Below are 19,309 nucleotides of genomic sequence, written 5' to 3' on the forward strand. Positions count from 1 at the left end.
GATTATCAGATATGACTATTTTCACGTCAAGGTATACATTAACTGTCTTTCTTACCATGCTATGCTAAATGTTCCTTTCTAAAAAACCTCAGGTAGAAAGTATTAGACACTTGTCACCACTTAAAGGTTTCCTCTTGACCTTGGCAGGTGGTTCTGAAATACCTGTTCAAATTTCCTGCAACATCTAAGTGTAGATTTTGCCATGTTGTCACAAGCACCTCAAACAAGGAACAACTTTTCAATAATGTAACCAGAGCCAACTTACGATTCAAATAAAGTGTAGCTTTGGGAAGGTTGTTTAGACCACCCCAAAGCAGTGTCCGTCCCAGGATCCCAAGTACAGTGCAAAGTCTTGAAGTCCCGGGTTTCACAAGAAAAGTCCTTGGGCTCCTCAAGTACTTCTGTCCATACAAAGGAAAACATACCTAGTTAAATCTTTTTATTGGAAGATGAGCCAAATGGAAAGCTCTGTTTAGAGTCTGAAGCCACAGAGTTACTCTGAACAATGAAGGGGTGACTGAGGTGGAAGGCTACCTATCAACAGCCTCCAAAAGTCACTTTTCAGGGGTCACCTCATCTTGGCCCCTTCCCCTTCCTGGCCTTGTGATTTTCTGAGATGTCAAGGGCATGGATGGTCCATGTCATGCAAGTGGTTGATACTGTATCCATTTGACAAGGGTTGTATCCAGTGCCTGCCCGTGTTTCATTTTGGTTGCTGTGGCTCACAGAATGCTTTGGGGATGCGAGAGAATCAGTCAGATTTGTGAATCTGCTAAATTCAACCGGCGGGAGCTGCGTGTTTGGGGAATGGCGAAGCACCTCCGAATCCCCAGAGTTACTGCTGCCTCTTGTGGCCATGCTAAGGGGACATAGATGAACCAGGCATCTAGGAGACTGGAGACTTCCTTTGGCAAGGGAGGCAGGGAGGGAGATGTTCCCTACTGTGCCGGGGAAGGAGATGCTCAAAACAAAATACAGGAGGTCACTAGTTGTGCACACACAGATCTATATAAAAATCAAGGCCAGGCACGGTGGCTCAAGCCTGTAATCCCAGCACTTTGGGAGGCCGAGGCGGGCGGATCACGAGGTCAGGAGATCGAGACCATCCTGGCTAACACGGTGAAACCCCGTCTCTACTAAAAAGTACAAAAAACTAGCCGGGCGAGGTGGCGCATGCTACTTGGGAGGCTGAGGCAGGAGAATAGCGTAAACCCGGGAGGCAGAGCTTGCAGTGAGCTGAGATCTGGTCACTGCACTCCAGCCTGGGCAGCAGAGCAACACTCCTTCTCAAAAAAAAAAAAAAAAAAAAAAAAAAAAAATCAAAATGTTCCCACTCCACTAATATATCCAATGGAACCAATTTACTGCACAGTTAAGAACAGTAATGGCCTCCATTTGCTGATCTCCTACTGCACACAGCTATTACTGTGGCCAGGCGCTACCCACATTCATTAATCCTCACAATCACCATCACTGTCCCCATTTTACAAAGGAGGAAACTGGCTCAGAGAGGCTAGGAAACTTGGCCAACATGACACACCCAGCCAGGGAAAGAAGATTAAAACCCAGATCTCCTGGGCTACAACCCTGGCTGACTCCGTGGTTGTCCAATCTATAGCCCCTACCCTCCCTCTGCGATCCCAAAGTAATTCTAGCATGGGTGGGGCAAAAAAAGGTATTTTCCCAGTGGTCCAGGTCATGACCTGAACTGTCTCTATTTAATACTATTGATCTCTAGGAATATAACTCTCAGTAAGGACAAGAAAACAACAGGAAATCCTGGAAACATTACTAAAGGTCATCAACTTCAGAACCTCTCCTAGAAAACTTGGGAAACAAAAGAAAATCAAGATCATGGGTGGAAGTGTTTGTCTTCTAGTAAAGGAGATTTAATCTATTCCCCAGGAAATGAGAAGGGCCACAGAGAATTTGCATACTTACTTGAGACAAAGAGAACGATGCCTTCTATGCATTTACTGACATTTCCTTGACTTGCCTCACAATAGATATTTGTCCCTCTATTCCTAATGAAAGGCACACTATGCAAGTTGAATGCAGTTACATGTGGATCAAGTTGTTCTCCGTGAATCTGTTTCCCTTCCAAATAACAGGATACATTATTTTGAATGTTCCTAGAAACATAACAAATGGTAACATTGGAGCCTTCTTCCACCAGCTTATCTTTAGGGAAAACGAACAATATACGCGGTCCAAGAGAATCTTGTACTGCAAGAAAAAAAAAAATAGCCAAGTTAGAATTGCACTCAAAATTCAAGCCTCTTAAAACAAGTTATCCATTTGCCTTCAGCAGATAACTTTAGCTTTTTCTACCTTCTGGAGAAAACAGCAACCTAAATTTCTCTGCCAAACCTCTACCCTTTGGTGAATGCAAGACAATCCTTTCCACCATTGCTCCTAGTGTTACACTGATACCACTGCTGTTGCTCTTACTGCCACAGACAGCACATTACTATTACCACCTGAAGATTGCGTGATTGCTATTGCTGGGTTATTGTAACTGCTTTCCATCAAGTCCCAGCCCTGCCCGAGGCCATGTTAAGTGTTTATGTACAGTATCTCATGTCGTTCTTAGTACCTTACAACAAGGGGTCAGGTAGGACTTAGCCAGAGTTTGCTCAGTTAGAAAGTGGCAAAGCCACATTCAGAATGGCAAGGTCTATACAGCTCCCAAATCCCTCATAATCTCTTCATTATACTGGAGATCATATCTCTTCCTACCTTCTCAGAAATGCCAGTCCCTCAAGTGTGAGGGGTCTTTTAAAAGTTCATTTTTTTAAAGCTTTTTAAAAATCCAACCTTCAAGCGATTCTCGTGCCTCAGCCTCCTGAGTAGCTGGGACTACAGGCATGTGCCACCACACCCGGTTGATTTTGTGTATTTTTAGTAGAGCTGGGGCTTCGTTATGTTGTGCAGGCTGGTCTCGAACTCCTGAGCTCAGGCAATCCGCCCGCCTCGGCCTCCCAAAGTACTAGGATTACAGATGTGAGCCATGGCACCCAACCTCTTACTATCTTTTTAATATCTTTCCCTGTGGATGTGTACTCCTTTCCGTAGTAGGATACAATGGTTAAGCACATGACCTCTGGAGTCAGACTGTCTGGGTTGGAATTCCAGCTCCAACACTTAGTGGCATGGTGACCTTACATGGCTTCTTTAACCTCTCAGTGCCTCAGTTTCCTTTTCTGTGAAGTGAGGATAAGAAGTCCTTTTATAGGACTGATAGGAGAACTAAATACATATAGTATTTTAAAAAGTGACTAGGTCATAGATTTAATTCAATTATTATTTGTCCTTTTATAGGACTGATAGGAGAACTAAATACATATAGTATTTTAAAAAGTGACTAGGTCATAGATTTAATTCAATTATTATTATGTCATTATTATTAGTTTAATGGGAGCAAAAGAAACTGACAAAGCCCACTCTAAATTTTAATTACAACAAAATTAAATTATCAATATTAAAGAATATTTAAAATATATTTATCCATAATCTCATCTTCACCACTTTCATTTATCCATATTGCGCCTCCCCGCCCTTCAAGTCCCGACTAGATTGGTGGGGACTACAATTTGAGTCCACCATCTGTTGTTTTTTGGTGTGTGTGTGAGAGACAGAATCTCGCTCTGTGGCCCAGGCTGGAGTGCAGTGGTGTGACCTAGGCTCACTGCAACCTCTGCCTCATGAGTTCAAGCAATTCTCCTGCCTCAGTCTCCAGAACAGCTGGGACTACAGGTGCCCATCACCATGCCCAGCTAATTTTTGTATTTTTAGTAGAGACAGGATTTCACCATGTTTCCCAGGCTGGTCTTGAACTTCTGACCTCAAGTGATCCGCCCGCCTTGGCCTCCCAAAGTGCTGGGATTACAGGCATGAGCCACCATGCCCAGCCCTGTTTTTGCAAATAAAGTTCTATCAACAAAGCCCTCTCATTGGTTTACACACTATCTATGGCTGCTTTCACACTGCAGTATCAGAGTTCAATAGTCAAAACGGAGACTGTATGCTCTGAAAAGACTATAGTATCTCTTACCTGTCCCTTCACAGATAAAGGTTCCCAAACTCTACTCTAGATGCATACAGATTTTGTGTTGCTCAAATAAATACATATTTACAATTTATGTCTTGCTTTGTTCACTTAACATTTATAATACACACACTTTACATGTTTTGAAAACAAATACAAAATTGCCTCAATCTGCACAACTATCTCAATGAGTAAGCCAGAAGTAAGACTTCAGACTATATCTTCCAGTGCCAAGTTTCACACCTGTGTTTTTTAGTTCCCATAGGAGCCAAAGGAAAATAATGTCAGTGTCTACACCCAGGGTTCCTCAAAGGAGATTTCCACTATTTGACTACTGCTCCTCATTAAAAAATATATTAACCCTTTTCGCTCTTGTAACCACCTCACTTCTTACCACTGACTTCCTCCCAGGAACTCCAGTTGCTCCAGAAATTTGGCTCAGGGAAACTGGCATCGTCCATCACACTCTTTATTCTTACAAAGTGTGTGGCACATTCCAAAGGGAGTTCCGATTCCCAGCTCCAATGCAGAACCTGGTTCCACTTCACAGTGGTGCTGTAATTCCCCTAAAAGCAAAGAGGAAAAAATTGGAAACACATAGCCATCTTATCCTATAAAATAGCTTGACTTGACTTATCCCAAAGCACAAACCTAAGACCCCAATGTAGGTCTACAATATGTACCAGTGAAGTCCATTTCTGCTAGTCAATTCCCCATGCTCTGATGCCTCACATGGGAGCCAGCTATGACCTCCTGCCTTTTGAAAACTCAGCTTCTAATCCCTATGGTCTTTCAATTCCAGGGGACTCATGTGGAACAAGTGGGAGAGAAGACAGAGGCTACTCAGGTCTTGGGGAAACAGATCAGAGACAGAAGCTGTTCACTATGCCAGTCCCAGAGAATCTGCTAAGAAAGTTCTTGAAAAGTAGAGAACTAACACAGTCACCCTTTTTAAAAAAATTGATTGTTTTTTAAAAATATTCATCTTTGGTAAGGTTTGGATTAGGATGGTCAAATCTCAGTCAAGAAAGCAGTCTTTCATGGCACAGCAGAAGTTCCATTTTCTCTCGGAAGTTGACAGATGGCGCTCTGAGTCTCCCTTGGTTTTCTGTCTCTTGTCCTTTCAGATATGGTGGCCACATGGACCACACTCCATCTCTTGGGCTCCATCTGTCAGACTCTTAGGTCCTGAAGATGTCAATGACACAAAATGTCTTACACTGTTCTCTAGGAAGTTTGTCTAAGTTGAACTGTAATTTGGGCTTCTGACACAGCCTTTAGCCTTCATCTTTCTGAGATGCTGGTGTTTCCATTCTCTAATTCCACAGGCTTCAATGGTTCCTTGACACCTTGCCCTGTCATGCAAAGCCTTCTATAATCTGGCTCCAACCCAGCAGTCCCTTGCAGGAATCATCTCTCCAAACATAGTGCTTCCTCTACAATTCTGGATATGCCTTATGATTTCAGACCTGTCTTTGCTCAGGCAGTGTCTTTGGTTTGGTATCTTCCACTCCCTGCTGTATGGGGATCTGCCCCGTTCTTCAAGCCCAGGTTATGCCCCTTCTCCTTCATGAAGCCTTTCTTGCTCTTTCCTCTGCATTCCTCTTGTCTCCACCCCTTCTGAGGTCCTCCTATATACTGTGGCTAGCTGTTGGTATATCAGCTGTGACTCCAGCATGGTCCTGAGGGAGCAGGAACCATGCTCTCTTCTTCAGGTGCCCAATAGCTCCAGGCATGCTTTCTCCTCAGTGTGCCTCCTCCAAGACCCCTGTTTCCTGCCCCACAGCTGCAAGGTGGAGGCGACACACACTTGACACTTCCTGGGGGAACCTGAGTTCGAGTCTGCATCCATGTTTCTAAGGGAGAATAATAAGTCCTCAGTGAAGGGGATGGGACAAGTCACATGTCACATACTGCTTGGAGTTAGCAACTCGGAGGCCTTCTTCTATTTATGTCTGCCCCTTGTTCAGGTCACAAACTTGAACCAGTGCCCCTGACAGAATTAAACCCAGCCCTGGGCTGAGAACATCCCACCCAGGGGGCATTTAATTGTGGGCTTTCTTTTTCACTCTCTGCAGACTGTGGTTTTTTAAATGTTTATATTTGATTTCCATTTGTTGCATTACTTTATTCCTAGATCACAAAATACGTTCCTTTAACAAGTTCTGAGGTCCTGATCCATGAAACTCTCACTATTTAACATGAGCAATGTCAAGTACATTTTGCTTAAATACTTTTAAAGTTCAAGAGCAAATATCCCAGGACTTTGGGAGGCCAAGGCAGGCAGATCATGAGGTCAGGAGTTTGAGACTGGTCTGACCAACATGGTGAAACCCCATCTCTACTAAAAATACAAAAATTAGCCAGGTGTGGTAGTGCGCATCTAGAATCCCAGCAACTGAGGATGCTGAGGCAGGAGAATCGCTTGAACCTGGGAGGCGGAGATTGCAGTGAGCTGGGATTGCGCCACTGCACTCCAGCCTAGGCAACAGAGTGAGACTCCATCTCAAAAAAAAGAGCAAATATTTCCTCTCTTCCCCCGACCCCTGCCAGAAGGAAGTACATCAATAATGGCAACCTCACTCTAATGCCAACAGGTCACAGACTGAATTTTACCTCCCTTCTCTCCCTCAAACGCAGCTGCTTCTCTCACCTGCATCTCTGCTTTGGCTGGACCCCACAGCTCGCTTCCTAGTGGCCACACATCCCTTTCCCCAGTTCCCCAGCACACTCTGCCGTGCAGCTATTCAAATCAGAGCTTGCCACTTCCTTTGTTCTTATTGCCCTTGGGATAAAAAAACAAAACCTGAGCATGCACCTCATGGTCCTGTGCATCAAGGCCTGCGCCCCCATCCCCATGTGCTCAGGGATCCAGCACCACAGCCGGCTTTCAAGCCTGGAAATTCCCCAGCCCCTTCTCTCAGGGCCTCTGCTCATGCCTGTTGGGTCTGCTCAGAGCACTCTTTTCTATTCTACTTGCAAAATTAACTTCAATCCTCTTGGATATTGTCTCAAACAGCCCTTTGTCCAAATTGTGGGAGAAGATGAGGCCTAACCCCAACCTCATAGCATCTCATCAGTGATCTGCACACACAGCCCATGTGTAGAATAGCCTATTTGTGTGTTCACCTCCTCATTCTTTCCAGCGGGCTCAGCGCTGACATTCCCACACTGCGCACAATGCCTGATCTGGGCGCACAGTCTAAAACTCTAGACTGAATGATTTAATCATTTCATTAATAGGCAATGAGTTGTATTTCCCCCAGACACTATTTATGTGTGGAACCTGTTTAACCTCAACTTCTGCTTTGTGGTCTTTACAGCCCTGTTAATGGAGGAGATAAAACTTTTCCCCAATTCAGTGATTTTTTTTTTTTCCTTTAAATATGATGAATTGTCTTTGGGTCATTTCATTCATTGAAGCGGTAAGTTTAATTTGACCCTTGCAGACATCAGCAAGTCACAAGAAACTGGCATACACATTTACGCAAAAGTCTAACAGAGGTCGCTGATTTGTTACTGAGACGTTTGACTCCCACACCTGGCTTCCTTCCAAGCTTGAGCTCTTACTCTACTTTGTCTTCCTATGCCATTGATAAAATCATAAAGCAAAGGGAAGGGGAGGACCATGACCCAGGAGGGCAGGACCATGCAGTTCAGGGTTCCAAATGGCCAGTGCCATCCAGGAGACAGCTCAGTGCCTCTGGTCCAGCTACAAGTAACTAAGTCAAGGCGCTCTTCCTTTGGCTTGTTTGGGAACAGAGGTGTCCGAGACATTGAGTCCAGAAGCTTCACCCCATCCCACAGCACGAATGAGAGTACCCTGTCAGACTTGCACTACAAGGAACTTCCCTTTAGTATAAGGGAGATTTTGGTCTAAACAGAAGCAGCATCCTCCTCCTTAACTGGAGGAGGATCTTACATTTCTCCTCAACTTCAGGTATGAGTGATTCCGACAGCGTTTCTCAAGACATCCTCTATTCCATAGGACATGTGCCCACTGATGGCCTGGGGCTGCATGTGACTGTCATCCCTTTCTGGGCACAGGGGTGAAGGATGATTCCCACCCTGCCTCTGTCACCTGGAGCAACACAACAAACCTCTCTGTGCTGTGGTTTCTCCACTGTTGTAGTCAGGCTGGGTTGAGTATTATGAGGACAACACGATAGACAAGGCAAAACTCTACCCTGAAGGGTCTTGAGCCCTAGAAGGTTACAGAAATAGTCTATACTAGCTGCTTTCCCTTGAAAAGAGGACTCTTACGGGAATCAAATATGAAAATAGATATGAACAATCACTTTTTGGGAAAATAAAGAAAAAGATCCACTTGGTCTATGGCTAATATTACTTTTTCTAACAAAACAATAGATATGAGTTACCTTTTGGAAAAATAAAGAATGGGATCCATGTAGTCTACAGTTAACGTTATTTTTGCTAATGGTGCTAAGTGCTAGTCTTCCACAATTCCTCCAGCACATCCACCTCAATTTTTCTTTTTGTGGATAATCCTTAGTCTCAATATGACCTTTGCTTCTATGTTTTACTCGTCCCAAATTACCAACGAGTGTACCCATTAAAAACACAAAAATCAGACTCACTAATATAAGGTGGGATAGTGGAAAGATGTGTTGATAGAAGGGAGTAAACAGCTACACACAAGCGTCGCTGTTGTTGAAAATCACCATACCAAGTCTCATTGTGGGAAACTGCCCTTTGAGAGGTAGAATTATAGACTTGATATGAATCCTAAATAGACAGAGTCAAAATTTTATTTAACTTGCTCAGATCTCAAATTTCAATAATGAATATGGAAAGAAACTGAAAATGTTAAAATTAGTGACTTGTATGCTTTACCAAAGGAACTATCCATGCTATGTCTGTGTATCCAAAGCCTCCACTGCCTGGGTGAAGAGTGGAGCCTGGTTGAGCTGACAGAGGGCCCAAGCACAGTCTTAGGCTTCTCTTACCTGCAGGAAAATTCTCAGTTCCTTTTGATGTGAAAACATTCCACTGTCCTTAAATATCCCATGAAAATGACTGAACATTATGTGCATATAGATTACTATAGTTCCCAGATGAGAAACGGAAATCATTAACCACTAATGTGTCCCAGTGCCCTAGATGGGGACACCTCAGGCAAAACTGACCTAATAATCGTTTGAACTAAGTGAAAAATCCACCCCAAATAATTCAAAGACAAAAAGAGTGTGAAATTCAGTATTTTCTTAATTTAATTTGTTGTGGAAAAAGCCACATGTGAGGCAACAAAGAACACAGGAAATTACTCAACAACATGGCTCCTTGTTGGATGGAACATTAAGTGCTAGAACTTACTCATCCTTGCATTTCAGCTGGGTATAGGCCAAGAAACTGTCAGGATGCTACATTCAAAAGAAAAATGTTGCCAAATGATTACATCTTATTTAGGAAAATCTCTGGGGGACAGAGAAGAAAGAGGTAGGAGGAATGAAATGGTTAATCTTCATGGCTCTCTGGAATCCAGTATTCCCGAGGGCAGACTCAACAGTTTTCTTAGAAGACAGACCAAAACTGAGAAAACCTATTTTCTTAGTGCATCCCATCCTACCTACCTATCCTTAACCGAAAACACAGAAATATGATTGTCTAGACAAACTGTTTTGAGCTGCTAATGTTTCCAAAATGAGAATTTTTCAGATGTTATAAAAGAAAGCCATGGTGTCTTTTTTTTAAAGATGACTTTTTGAGTCAAAAAAAATTACTTACCACCCAGACGACATTGGATGTTTCAATCCTACTGATCTGGATCTGAAATACCATTTTCAATTCCTGATGATAAGGAAGGTTGTGGACAGTCCATTGTAAATGCAAACTCTGATGTATAGAATTGGTGGAAACTTTAAGTGACACAGGAGTCAATGGTAAACGTTCAGCCAAGACTGGAAAGATCAAAATGAAGTATGAAATAATATTTAATAAGAGCATGACTGAAGAGTCAGAAATAATTAAACTTTAATATCATCATTATTTAGCTCTGGAAAATATTGCTCATATGTGCATCCTGGAATCAGACACTTTGGAAATGTGGAAGAGAATTTAGAAATCACTTAGCAGACACAGAAATTAAGATCTAGGTGAATGAAGTGACTTGCTCAATAGTATACAGCAAGTTCATACATTGATAAACAGGTAAACGAAAGAGAAGAATCCTTTATTGGACAATCTAACTGGTTTGGAAATTTATAACAAGTCTGAAAAAAAGAAAGAGGACTTTTTGATGGAAATGTTATATTTCTGAAAATCAGAAATGAAAGTTTCCTTTTTGAAAGTCAACATTTTATAGTTTGGTAAAAGACTACAATGTGGGAGCGTGTCTTATCTGTAGACATGGTCATTTATGTCTCAATGTATTTAACTTAAAAGATAAAGATCAGCAAGAATTAACTGAACTCTTTCGATGAGACCAGCAAGATACCAGACATTTGATGTGAAACAATTGTGACAAGGTTCCTAGCTCAAAGAAGGAAGTTAGTTGGAGAGACATGATGAACTCATATAAAATAGTCCAAGAGATTGGAATTTTAGACCAGTTAGTGGTATGACACAGTCTGTAAAAGAATAGGAATTCAAACATGAAACAGGTTTGCCGAAGTTGGTGGCCCTGGGAAGCAGCAGCCTATCTCTTAGGCTGACTGCATAAACCACCAATGGCGCCACTGCAAATGGTTGCACACAGAGGTTTAAGCAGATGTATCTGCCACTAGAGACAGAATGTGTCCTGAGTGAGTTAAGTCACTGCTATTTCTTAGAGAAAAACAAATCATGACTTTCCACTTAAGAGGAGAAAAACACCATATAGATTGGAAAATAACTGTGTATTGCTGATTCAACTATTTCAACTGTGAGGGTATCAGAAGTAAACTGGGAGTGGTACAAAGGTATTGAACAGATAAAGCCTACATCGATAAAATCAGCTGCTATCTGATGACCCATGGCATAACAGATTATCATCTTTTAAGTATTCAGTTTTCTAGTTTCAGGGGGATTTCCCCTCCTCATTTGAATCCCTCTAACATTAAGTTTAAATGGTAAGAGACTATCTCATTTTGACAACAAAAAATGGAAACTATCTTCAATACTGAAAAAATGTCCCCAAACTGCCATTTTGCACATGCTATTTTTCTCATAGGGAAGTAAAAATAACAACGAAATTGAGCACATGTTATTGACCAGGCACAGTGCTAGGGCCTTTACTTACGTTGTCTCATGCAATGCCTGCTATAAAACTGTTAAACAGCAATTTTTTAGATAAGGAAACTCAAGCTCAATTAGGGTAAATAACATATACAAAGCGATGTGAAATTAAATAGGAATCTCTCTAATACCAACGCCTGTGTCCCCCTTTATTGTCCTCCAACTGTTAAGACAGGAGCATTGGCCCAATCGAAGTTTGCATGGAATGGAATGTCTGAGAAGTATTTTGCATGGCGCCAACAGCAAAGTCCTGCCATGGTCAGGACACAGGTGACAGGATGGGGCTCTGTATGGAGCCAGATAAACTGAGGAGCATCCCTGGTGGATACAAGACAAACATGATGTTTTTCATGTGATTGGTCCACACAGTAGAAAGCTTCAGATTCAAATGGGACATAACCTCAGCATTTGGAAGAACACCTCAGACAACTCATTCTATGAAAGTGAGATGAACAAGAATGCCCATAAAAGGAAAGGGAGCCACAATGGTTACCTTCCCAGAAAGTTACCTTGTGATATTTTGTAAATGTGATGCTGGGAAGGGCTAGGGTGATAACTATAATCTCAGTGTGAATTCCACGACCATGAGTTTGGCAGTGGGTCCTTAGATCTGAATCCAGAGTATGAGCAACAACAACAACAACAAAAAATAGCCAACAAAATAAACAATTTTGTGCATCAAATGACAATATCAAAAAAGTGAAAAGACAATCTATAGAATGTGAGAAAATGTTTGCAAATCATATATCTGATAAGGTTCCAGTATCCATACTACATAAAGAACTCTTACAAACCAGCAACAAAAAGACAAAGAACACACTTTAAAAATAGGCAAAAGAGTCTGGGCAACATGGAAAAACCCTGTCTCTACCAAAAAAAATACAAAAATTAGCTGGGTGTCATGGCACATGTAGTCTCAGCTACTCAAATATCTGACATAAGAGGATGGCTTGAGCCGGGGAGACAGAGGTTGCAGTGAACCATGATCACGCCACCGCACTCCACGTGGGCAACAGAGTGAGACCCTGTCACAACAAAATAAAATAAAATAAAATAAAATAAATCAAAAGACTTGAATGAACATTCATCCAAGGAAGATATACAAATGGCTAAAAAGCACATGAAAAGATGTTCAATATCATTAGTCACTAAGGAAATTCAAGTCAAAATAATCAAGTCACATCCATGAAAATGGCTATAATAATTTTTAAAATGGAAATAACAAGTGTTGGTGAGGATGTGGAGAAATTACAGCCCCTCTACAGCCCCTGTAGGAATGTAAAACGGCTCCGCCTTGTTGAAAACATTTTGACAGTTCTTCAAAAAGTTAACTCCAGCCTGAGTGACAGAGTGAGACCCTGTCTCCAAGACAAACAAGTTAAAATAGAATCACCATATAACCCAGCAATTCCATCTGTAGGTAGATATCCCAAAGAATTGAAAGCAGGAATTGAAACAAATAATTGTCTACAAATTTGTAGCGGCATTATTCACAACAGCCAAGAGGTGGAAACAACTGAGACTTTTATCAGTGGATGACCAGATGAACAAACTGTGGTATATACATATGAAGGACTATTACTCAGCCATAAGAAATTGAATACTGATACACGCTACAATTGGATTAACCTCACAAACATCATGCTAAGTGAAAGAAGCCAGATACAAAAGGTTTTATACTGTGATTCCATTTGTATGAAATTGCCAGAATAGTAAGTACCATAGAGACAGAAAGTAGACTGGTAGCTGCCAGGGGCTGAGAGAGAGGGGAATCAAGACTAACTGCTTAAGCAGTGGTTTCCTTTCCGTGTGATGAAAATGTTTTGCAACTGAATCGGGTGATGGTTGCGTAACATTGCGAATGTACTAATATTGCTAATTTACGCACCAAATGAGTATCATGAATCAATGTCACTAATTACTCATGATAAAAATGCTTGCATAATACAGAAATTTAGTTCCCATAATCCTACTCTTTTATTCTATTGCCAAATTTAAATCATATGCATTTTCATTGGATTTTCCCATACACTTTTAAAAAATGTATTTGAATATGTACCCCATTTTACGATTTTTAAAGGACATGGTTTTTTTTTTTTAAACCAATAAAGGAAAGTAAAAATAAAATGTTAACAGTCATTATAACAGCAATTATTTCTGGTTGATGAGGTTGAGTGATTTTAATTTTCTTCTTTATACTTTTTGGTATTTTGTAAACATTCTTCAGAAACACATATTAGTTTGAGAATCAAATAAGAAGTTATATTTTAAAAGAAATACTTCGTTAAGCTATCCGATTCACTCCACTGTAATCATACCTCAGAATCCCTCCTTAGATTTCCTAAGCCCTTGTTTGGAGCACTGATTGCAACATGCTGTAAGAGTTTGTTTCTATGTCTGTCTCCCTGTAGACTGTGAGTGAAACAAGGTTGGGACTCAGCCTTACTCAGCTTAGAGAAACCAAGACTAAGAACATACCAGTAATGGGAAAGACATTCAGTGATTGGTTGCTGAATGAATGAGTCAACTATCAGTCTAAACTTTACTTCTGGAAGCTCTAGACAAAAGAAGAACTTTATATTAACACACGCTATCAGTGAGTGCTGAATGACTCAGGTGCTCGAGTGACGTCAGTCAAAAATAATCTGGTTAAAAGCGACCTAGGACTTCCTTGGGAAATAGTGGAAAATGCCAAGGTTAAGTCAGAGAGATCAAATAATCATAAAGATTATTAAATCCAATCCCATTATTTTTCAGACGAGGAAACTGAGGTTAAAAAAAGGGAAGTGACTTTGCCACAGCCGCACAATCAGACCAGAAGCTAGGGCTCCTGGGTCTCTGTCCAGCTCTCTTTTTATAATGCTGGAGTGTGGCCAAGAAGGCCAGGTTTGGGAATCAGACCAGGACTTAACCACATACTCTCCTCCCACTTTCCCCACCCTGTTTCTCTGACCATCCATAACACTACTCAAGGAAATAAACTATTGTCCATTCATAAGAAGGTTTATCATGCAGCAATTAAAAATAATGTTGTTTCTAGAAGAACATTTAATATCAAAGAAAAAACTCATCATATGTTGTAATTATTGTTTTAAGTAATAAAAAAATCCTGAGTATATATATACTATAATTTAACTTTTATTTTAAAACACACTATGTGTTTGTCTCCCTATCTCTGTCTGTATGTACATATACACAACAGACAGAGGAATATATTGCTGCAGTCATAATCTCTGGCTGATGGAAACATGTACCGAGGGTTAACTGAAGAAAGTCTTGGCTCTGCCTTGTTGAGTGGAGAAATTAAGCCAGGTTATTTGGAATAAATCCTCAGGAGAAATTGAGACAAGAAATCCGAACAGTACAGGTCAGAGCAAAGACAGGAATAATTACCAAAGAAAGCATGCTTGACAGAGAAAGCTGGAAGCAGAAGTGAAGATTGGTTGATAGAAAAACAGGGAAATGCATATCTGATCTAAATAAAAGAAGCTGAAAGCATGAGCAGCAGAGCTTACTCTGAGAGCAGAGTGGCTTGTACATAAAAGGCACATAGTAAATAGTGCTGGATCAGAAAATGAAACTTTACTAGAGAAACGAGCTGGGCTGAAAGCTTAGAGTTAGATGCCTGGGATTTCCTGGAGACCCTGTGTAACCAAGTAACCCATTTTTCAGAAAAAAAAGAGAATGAGTTACTATTGTTTTATTATTTTCTCTTTTCCCCATTTCCCTCTGTTCCCCACTTCCTACTTAGCCCTTTGGAAATGCAATTATAACCTTTTATCTCCCCTTCACCAGACACTCCCTACGGGGCAAGTTCATCTATTAATAATGATATGCTTAGAAGCTCCAGAGAGGAACTCTCACCCACCAGGAGACTGCCTTGAGAGATAACAGTTGATTTACAAACCAAAGTATGCCCACTGTGAAACTCTCTCCCACCTGAAGAATTTTCAGCCACCTTACAGTCTATTTCTGCCCATAAGGATGCCAACTCAGAAATAATACCACACATCTACAGCCATCTGATCTTTGACAAACTTGACAAAAACAGGAAATGGGGAAAAGATTCCCTATTTAATAAATGGTGCTGGGAAAATTGGCTAGCCATAAGTAGAAAGCTGAAACTAGATCCTTTCCTTACTCCTTCTACGAAAATTAATTCAAGATGGATTAGAGACTTAAATGTTAGACCTAATGCCATAAAAACCCTAGAAGAAAACCTAGGTAATACCATTCAGGACATAGGCATGGGCAAGGACTTCATGTCTAAAACACCAAAAGCAACGGCAACAAAAGCTAAAATTGACAAATGGGATCTAATTAAACTAAAGAGCTTCTGCACAGCAAAAGAAACTACCATCAGAGTGAACAGGCAACCTACAGAATGGGAGAAAATTTTTGCAATCTACTTATCTGACAAAGGGCTAATATCCAGAACCTACAAAGAACTCAAACAAATTTACAAGAAAAAAACAAACAACCCCATCCAAAAGTGGGCAAAGGATATGAACAGACATTTCTCAAAAGAATACATGCATACAGCCAACAGACACATGAAAAAATGCTCGTCATCACTGGCCATCAGAGAAACACAAATCAAAACCACAATGAGATACCATCTCACACCAGTTTGAATGGCAATCATTAAAAAGTCAGGAAACAATAGGTGCTGGAGAGGATGTGAAGAAATAGGAACACTTTTACACTGTTGGTGGGACTGTAAACTAGTTCAACCATTATGGAAAACTGTGTGGCGATTCCTCAAGAATCTAGAACTAGAAGTACCATATGACCCAGCCATCCCATTACTGGGTATATACCCAAAGGATTATAAATCATGCTGCTATAAAGACACATGCACACGTATGTTCATTGCAGCACTATTCACAATAGCAAAGACTTGGAATCAACCCAAATGTCCATCAGTGACAGATTGGATTAAGAAAATGTGGCACATATACACCATGGAATACTATGCAGTCATAAAAAAGGATGAGTTTGTGTCCTTTGTAGGGACATGGATGCAGCTGGAAACCATCATTCTCAGCAAACTATCGCAAGAACAGAAAACCAAACACCGCATGTTCTCACTCATAGGTGGGAACTGAACAATGAGATCACTTGGACTCGGGAAGGGGAACATCACACATTGGGGCCTATTATGGGGAGGGAGGGGGAGGGATTGCATTGGGAGTTATACCTGATGTAAATGACGAGTTGATGGGTGCTGATGAGTTGATGGGTGCAGCACAGCAACATGGCACAAGTATACATATGTAACAAACCTGAACATTATGTACATGTACCCTAGAACTTAAAGTATAATAATAAAAATCAAAAAAATAAAAAATAATTAAAAAAATTTTTTAAAAAAGGATGCCAACTCAACTAACCAGTAGATAAGGCACTAAAGTGAGTATGCAGATCCCTATCTGCTCACTTCTGCCACTGCATAGGCCCCCTGCTTGAAAAGTGCCCACTCTCTACTCCAAAAACAAAGCAGTCCCCTTAAGGAGGAAAGCCTGTACTTAATACCCTAAGTTAGCTTTGGAATAAAAAGTCGTTTTTCTTTTTTTATACCAGACCTTGCTCATTTTAACTGGACTCTGCAAGCTGCAAGCAACTGAACCTGCATTTCGGTTACACCTGGAGGTGGGGCAGTGAGTCTGTTTGAAAATCATTCTTATTATATGGTTTGACCACTCAGTCCAGTTGCACTGTGCTTAGATTTTAGCAAGTAAGATAGAGTGAGCGAGAGGTATACATTCTACAAAGGAGAAATCCTATTTCCCACTTTTTGGGCCCAGATTAGAAGAGACTAACATCAAACTATGGTTTTTAAGATGCCAAAAGAAGCAGCATAGTAGCGTCTTCCCATGTACCCTGGACCTAATATAAATAAATCCAGATGAAAGGAATGCCAGACGAGAATTGAGCAATTATCAGAACAATGTTTCCTTCTCTTTTTCAAATATCTTTTCATGGAGTTTCAAGGAAGATGAGAAATTCTATGCATATTCCCTGCAAAGATCATTTTCATGAATCCATGGACAGGAACTGCAGGAGTAATTACTAGGAGCAAACACCTGTACTCTCCTTTAAAAGAGAAGTACAGCAGGCCGGGCGCAGTGGCTCAAGCCTGTAATCCCAGCACTTTGGGAAGCCGAGACGGGCGGATCACGAGGTCAGGAGATCGAGACCATCCTGGCTAGCACAGTGAAACCCCGTCTCTACTAAAAAAATACAAAAAACTAGCCGGGCGTGGTGGCGGGCGCCTGAAATCCCAGCTACTCGGGAGGCTGAGGCAGCAGCGAACCCAGGAGGCAGAGCTTCCAGTGAGCTGAGATCCGGCCATTGCACTCCAGCCTGGGTGACAGAGCGAGACTCCGTTTCAAAAAAAAAAAAAAAAAAAAAAGGCCGGGTGCGGTGGCTCATGCCTGTAATCCCAGCTCTCAGGGAGGCAGAGGCAGGAGGATAGCTTGAGCCCAGGAGTTCAAGACCTGCCTGGGTAATACAGCGAGACCCTGTTCTCCACCAAAAGGAAGAAAGAAAAAAAAAAGACAAAAAAATAAAATAAAATAAAATAAAAGAAGAGCACAGCAAAGAATAAATACAGGAAGAGGAAAATGTAAAGCTTTGTAAAATATGGATGAAAGGTACAAAAGAGTATGAACCAATAGAAACTCTCTCAAGTCTAAGATCTACTTCTAAACGAGTTCAAAGTAATAGGGTATCAATAAATATTTTAGAGGTATTAAATTCTTATTGACTTTATTTATAAAGTTAATTTATCTCAAAATACCTTCCCTTGGGGAGTAGCTAAGTGGCAAATATATTTATCTATAAACAACATTTCAGCATTTAGCATATTGTCTTGCAGAGACTTGAAAGAGTTTCTATTGGTTCGTATTTTCATTGCTTTTTACTCATATTTTACTAAGCTAACAGCTTCTCAATGAACACAGTTGCGAGACATAAAAACTTGTACTAACCTAGTAGTCAGCACTGATGTGGTACATCCAGTGTCTTTTCTCAGCAAGGTACAGAAAGAATTGCTTTGATGATGGTCTGATAAATATATCCATCATGAATTTATAAGGAATTAAGTCTATTTACAACTGCCCTAAGGACCAGTGCATTGGCCAGGAAGTCAGGGTCAAGGGGTGGCTTATTAAGAGAGCCAGCAAGATGAGAGAGGCCAAGACTAAAGCAACCACTGCTTAAAGAGATTGACAAATCTTCTCATGGGAGATACTCATGAATTTTAAGTAATTCTCAAAGAAAAAAAGAACTGTTTAACTTTTTCTCAAAGCACCAATGACTTCAATTGTTCCCGACATGATTTTTGTCTTTACTGTTCCTTCCACTTCTTACCTTCACTCTGGTAAGTCCTCAAGGACAGCAATGTTAAGAAGAACGTTGTCTGAAAGACTACAAATAGAGCCATCAGTTCTGGTTTTCTGAAAAATATAAATTATAAAGAAGGAAAATTTTATTTAATTTTCAATCCTGGTAAGTTTCTTTGAGCCAACTGTGGTAGATGAGGCATTAAAGGCTCCCATATTTCTCCCTTCCCTGTATCCATGTCTCTTGTCATGTTACATTAGAGTCCCCCCCAAAATAGGAAGAGTGTATTTCCCTGCCCCATGGGACCTTCTTAGGTCCATAAATGAGGCACAAGTGATAGTGTGCCAGGTAGGATGGTATGCCAGTTTCTACCTGCTCTTTTGTGTTTCTACCTTTGACATGAAAAGAGTATTTATGGGCTACCCTACTATATTAGTCTGTTTTCATGCTGCTGATAAAGACATACCTGAGACTGTGAAGAAAAAGAGGTTTAATTGGACTTACAGTTCCACATGGCTGGGGAGGCCTCAGAATCATGGCAGGAGGTGAAAGGTACTTCTTATATGGCGCGGCAAGAGAAAATTAGTAAGAAGCAAAAGTGGAAACCCTTGATAAGCCCATCAGATCTCATGAGACTTATTAACCATCAGGAGAACAGCACAGGAAAGACCAGCCCCCATG

The 19,309-nt window shown here is 40.9% G+C and overlaps 1 protein-coding gene across 4 annotated transcripts in view; it reads right to left on the reverse strand.

The window, feature by feature from the left end:
• The window catches only part of OSMR (oncostatin M receptor), a 94,482-nt gene that overhangs the window by 55,799 nt on the left and 19,374 nt on the right, over nucleotides 1–19,309 (reverse strand). For 3 of the 4 annotated variants that reach the window (XM_007961443.3, XM_007961444.3, XM_007961442.3), the window contains 5 exons: nucleotides 18,656–18,741; nucleotides 9,794–9,966; nucleotides 4,443–4,614; nucleotides 1,942–2,226; nucleotides 266–401 (listed from right to left, as the gene is read on the reverse strand). In XM_007961443.3, coding sequence (XP_007959634.3) covers nucleotides 266–401; nucleotides 1,942–2,226; nucleotides 4,443–4,614; nucleotides 9,794–9,966; nucleotides 18,656–18,728 — 839 coding nt within the window. In that variant the 5' untranslated portion in view covers nucleotides 18,729–18,741. Of the gene's footprint in view, nucleotides 1–265; nucleotides 402–1,941; nucleotides 2,227–4,442; nucleotides 4,615–9,793; nucleotides 9,967–18,655; nucleotides 18,742–19,132; nucleotides 19,154–19,309 lie in introns of those variants that run through there. The other variant, XM_073014785.1, reaches the window with a different exon arrangement.

This window comes from Chlorocebus sabaeus, chromosome 4, assembly GCF_047675955.1.
Source record: "Chlorocebus sabaeus isolate Y175 chromosome 4, mChlSab1.0.hap1, whole genome shotgun sequence".
Taxonomy (NCBI): Eukaryota; Metazoa; Chordata; class Mammalia; order Primates; family Cercopithecidae; genus Chlorocebus; species Chlorocebus sabaeus.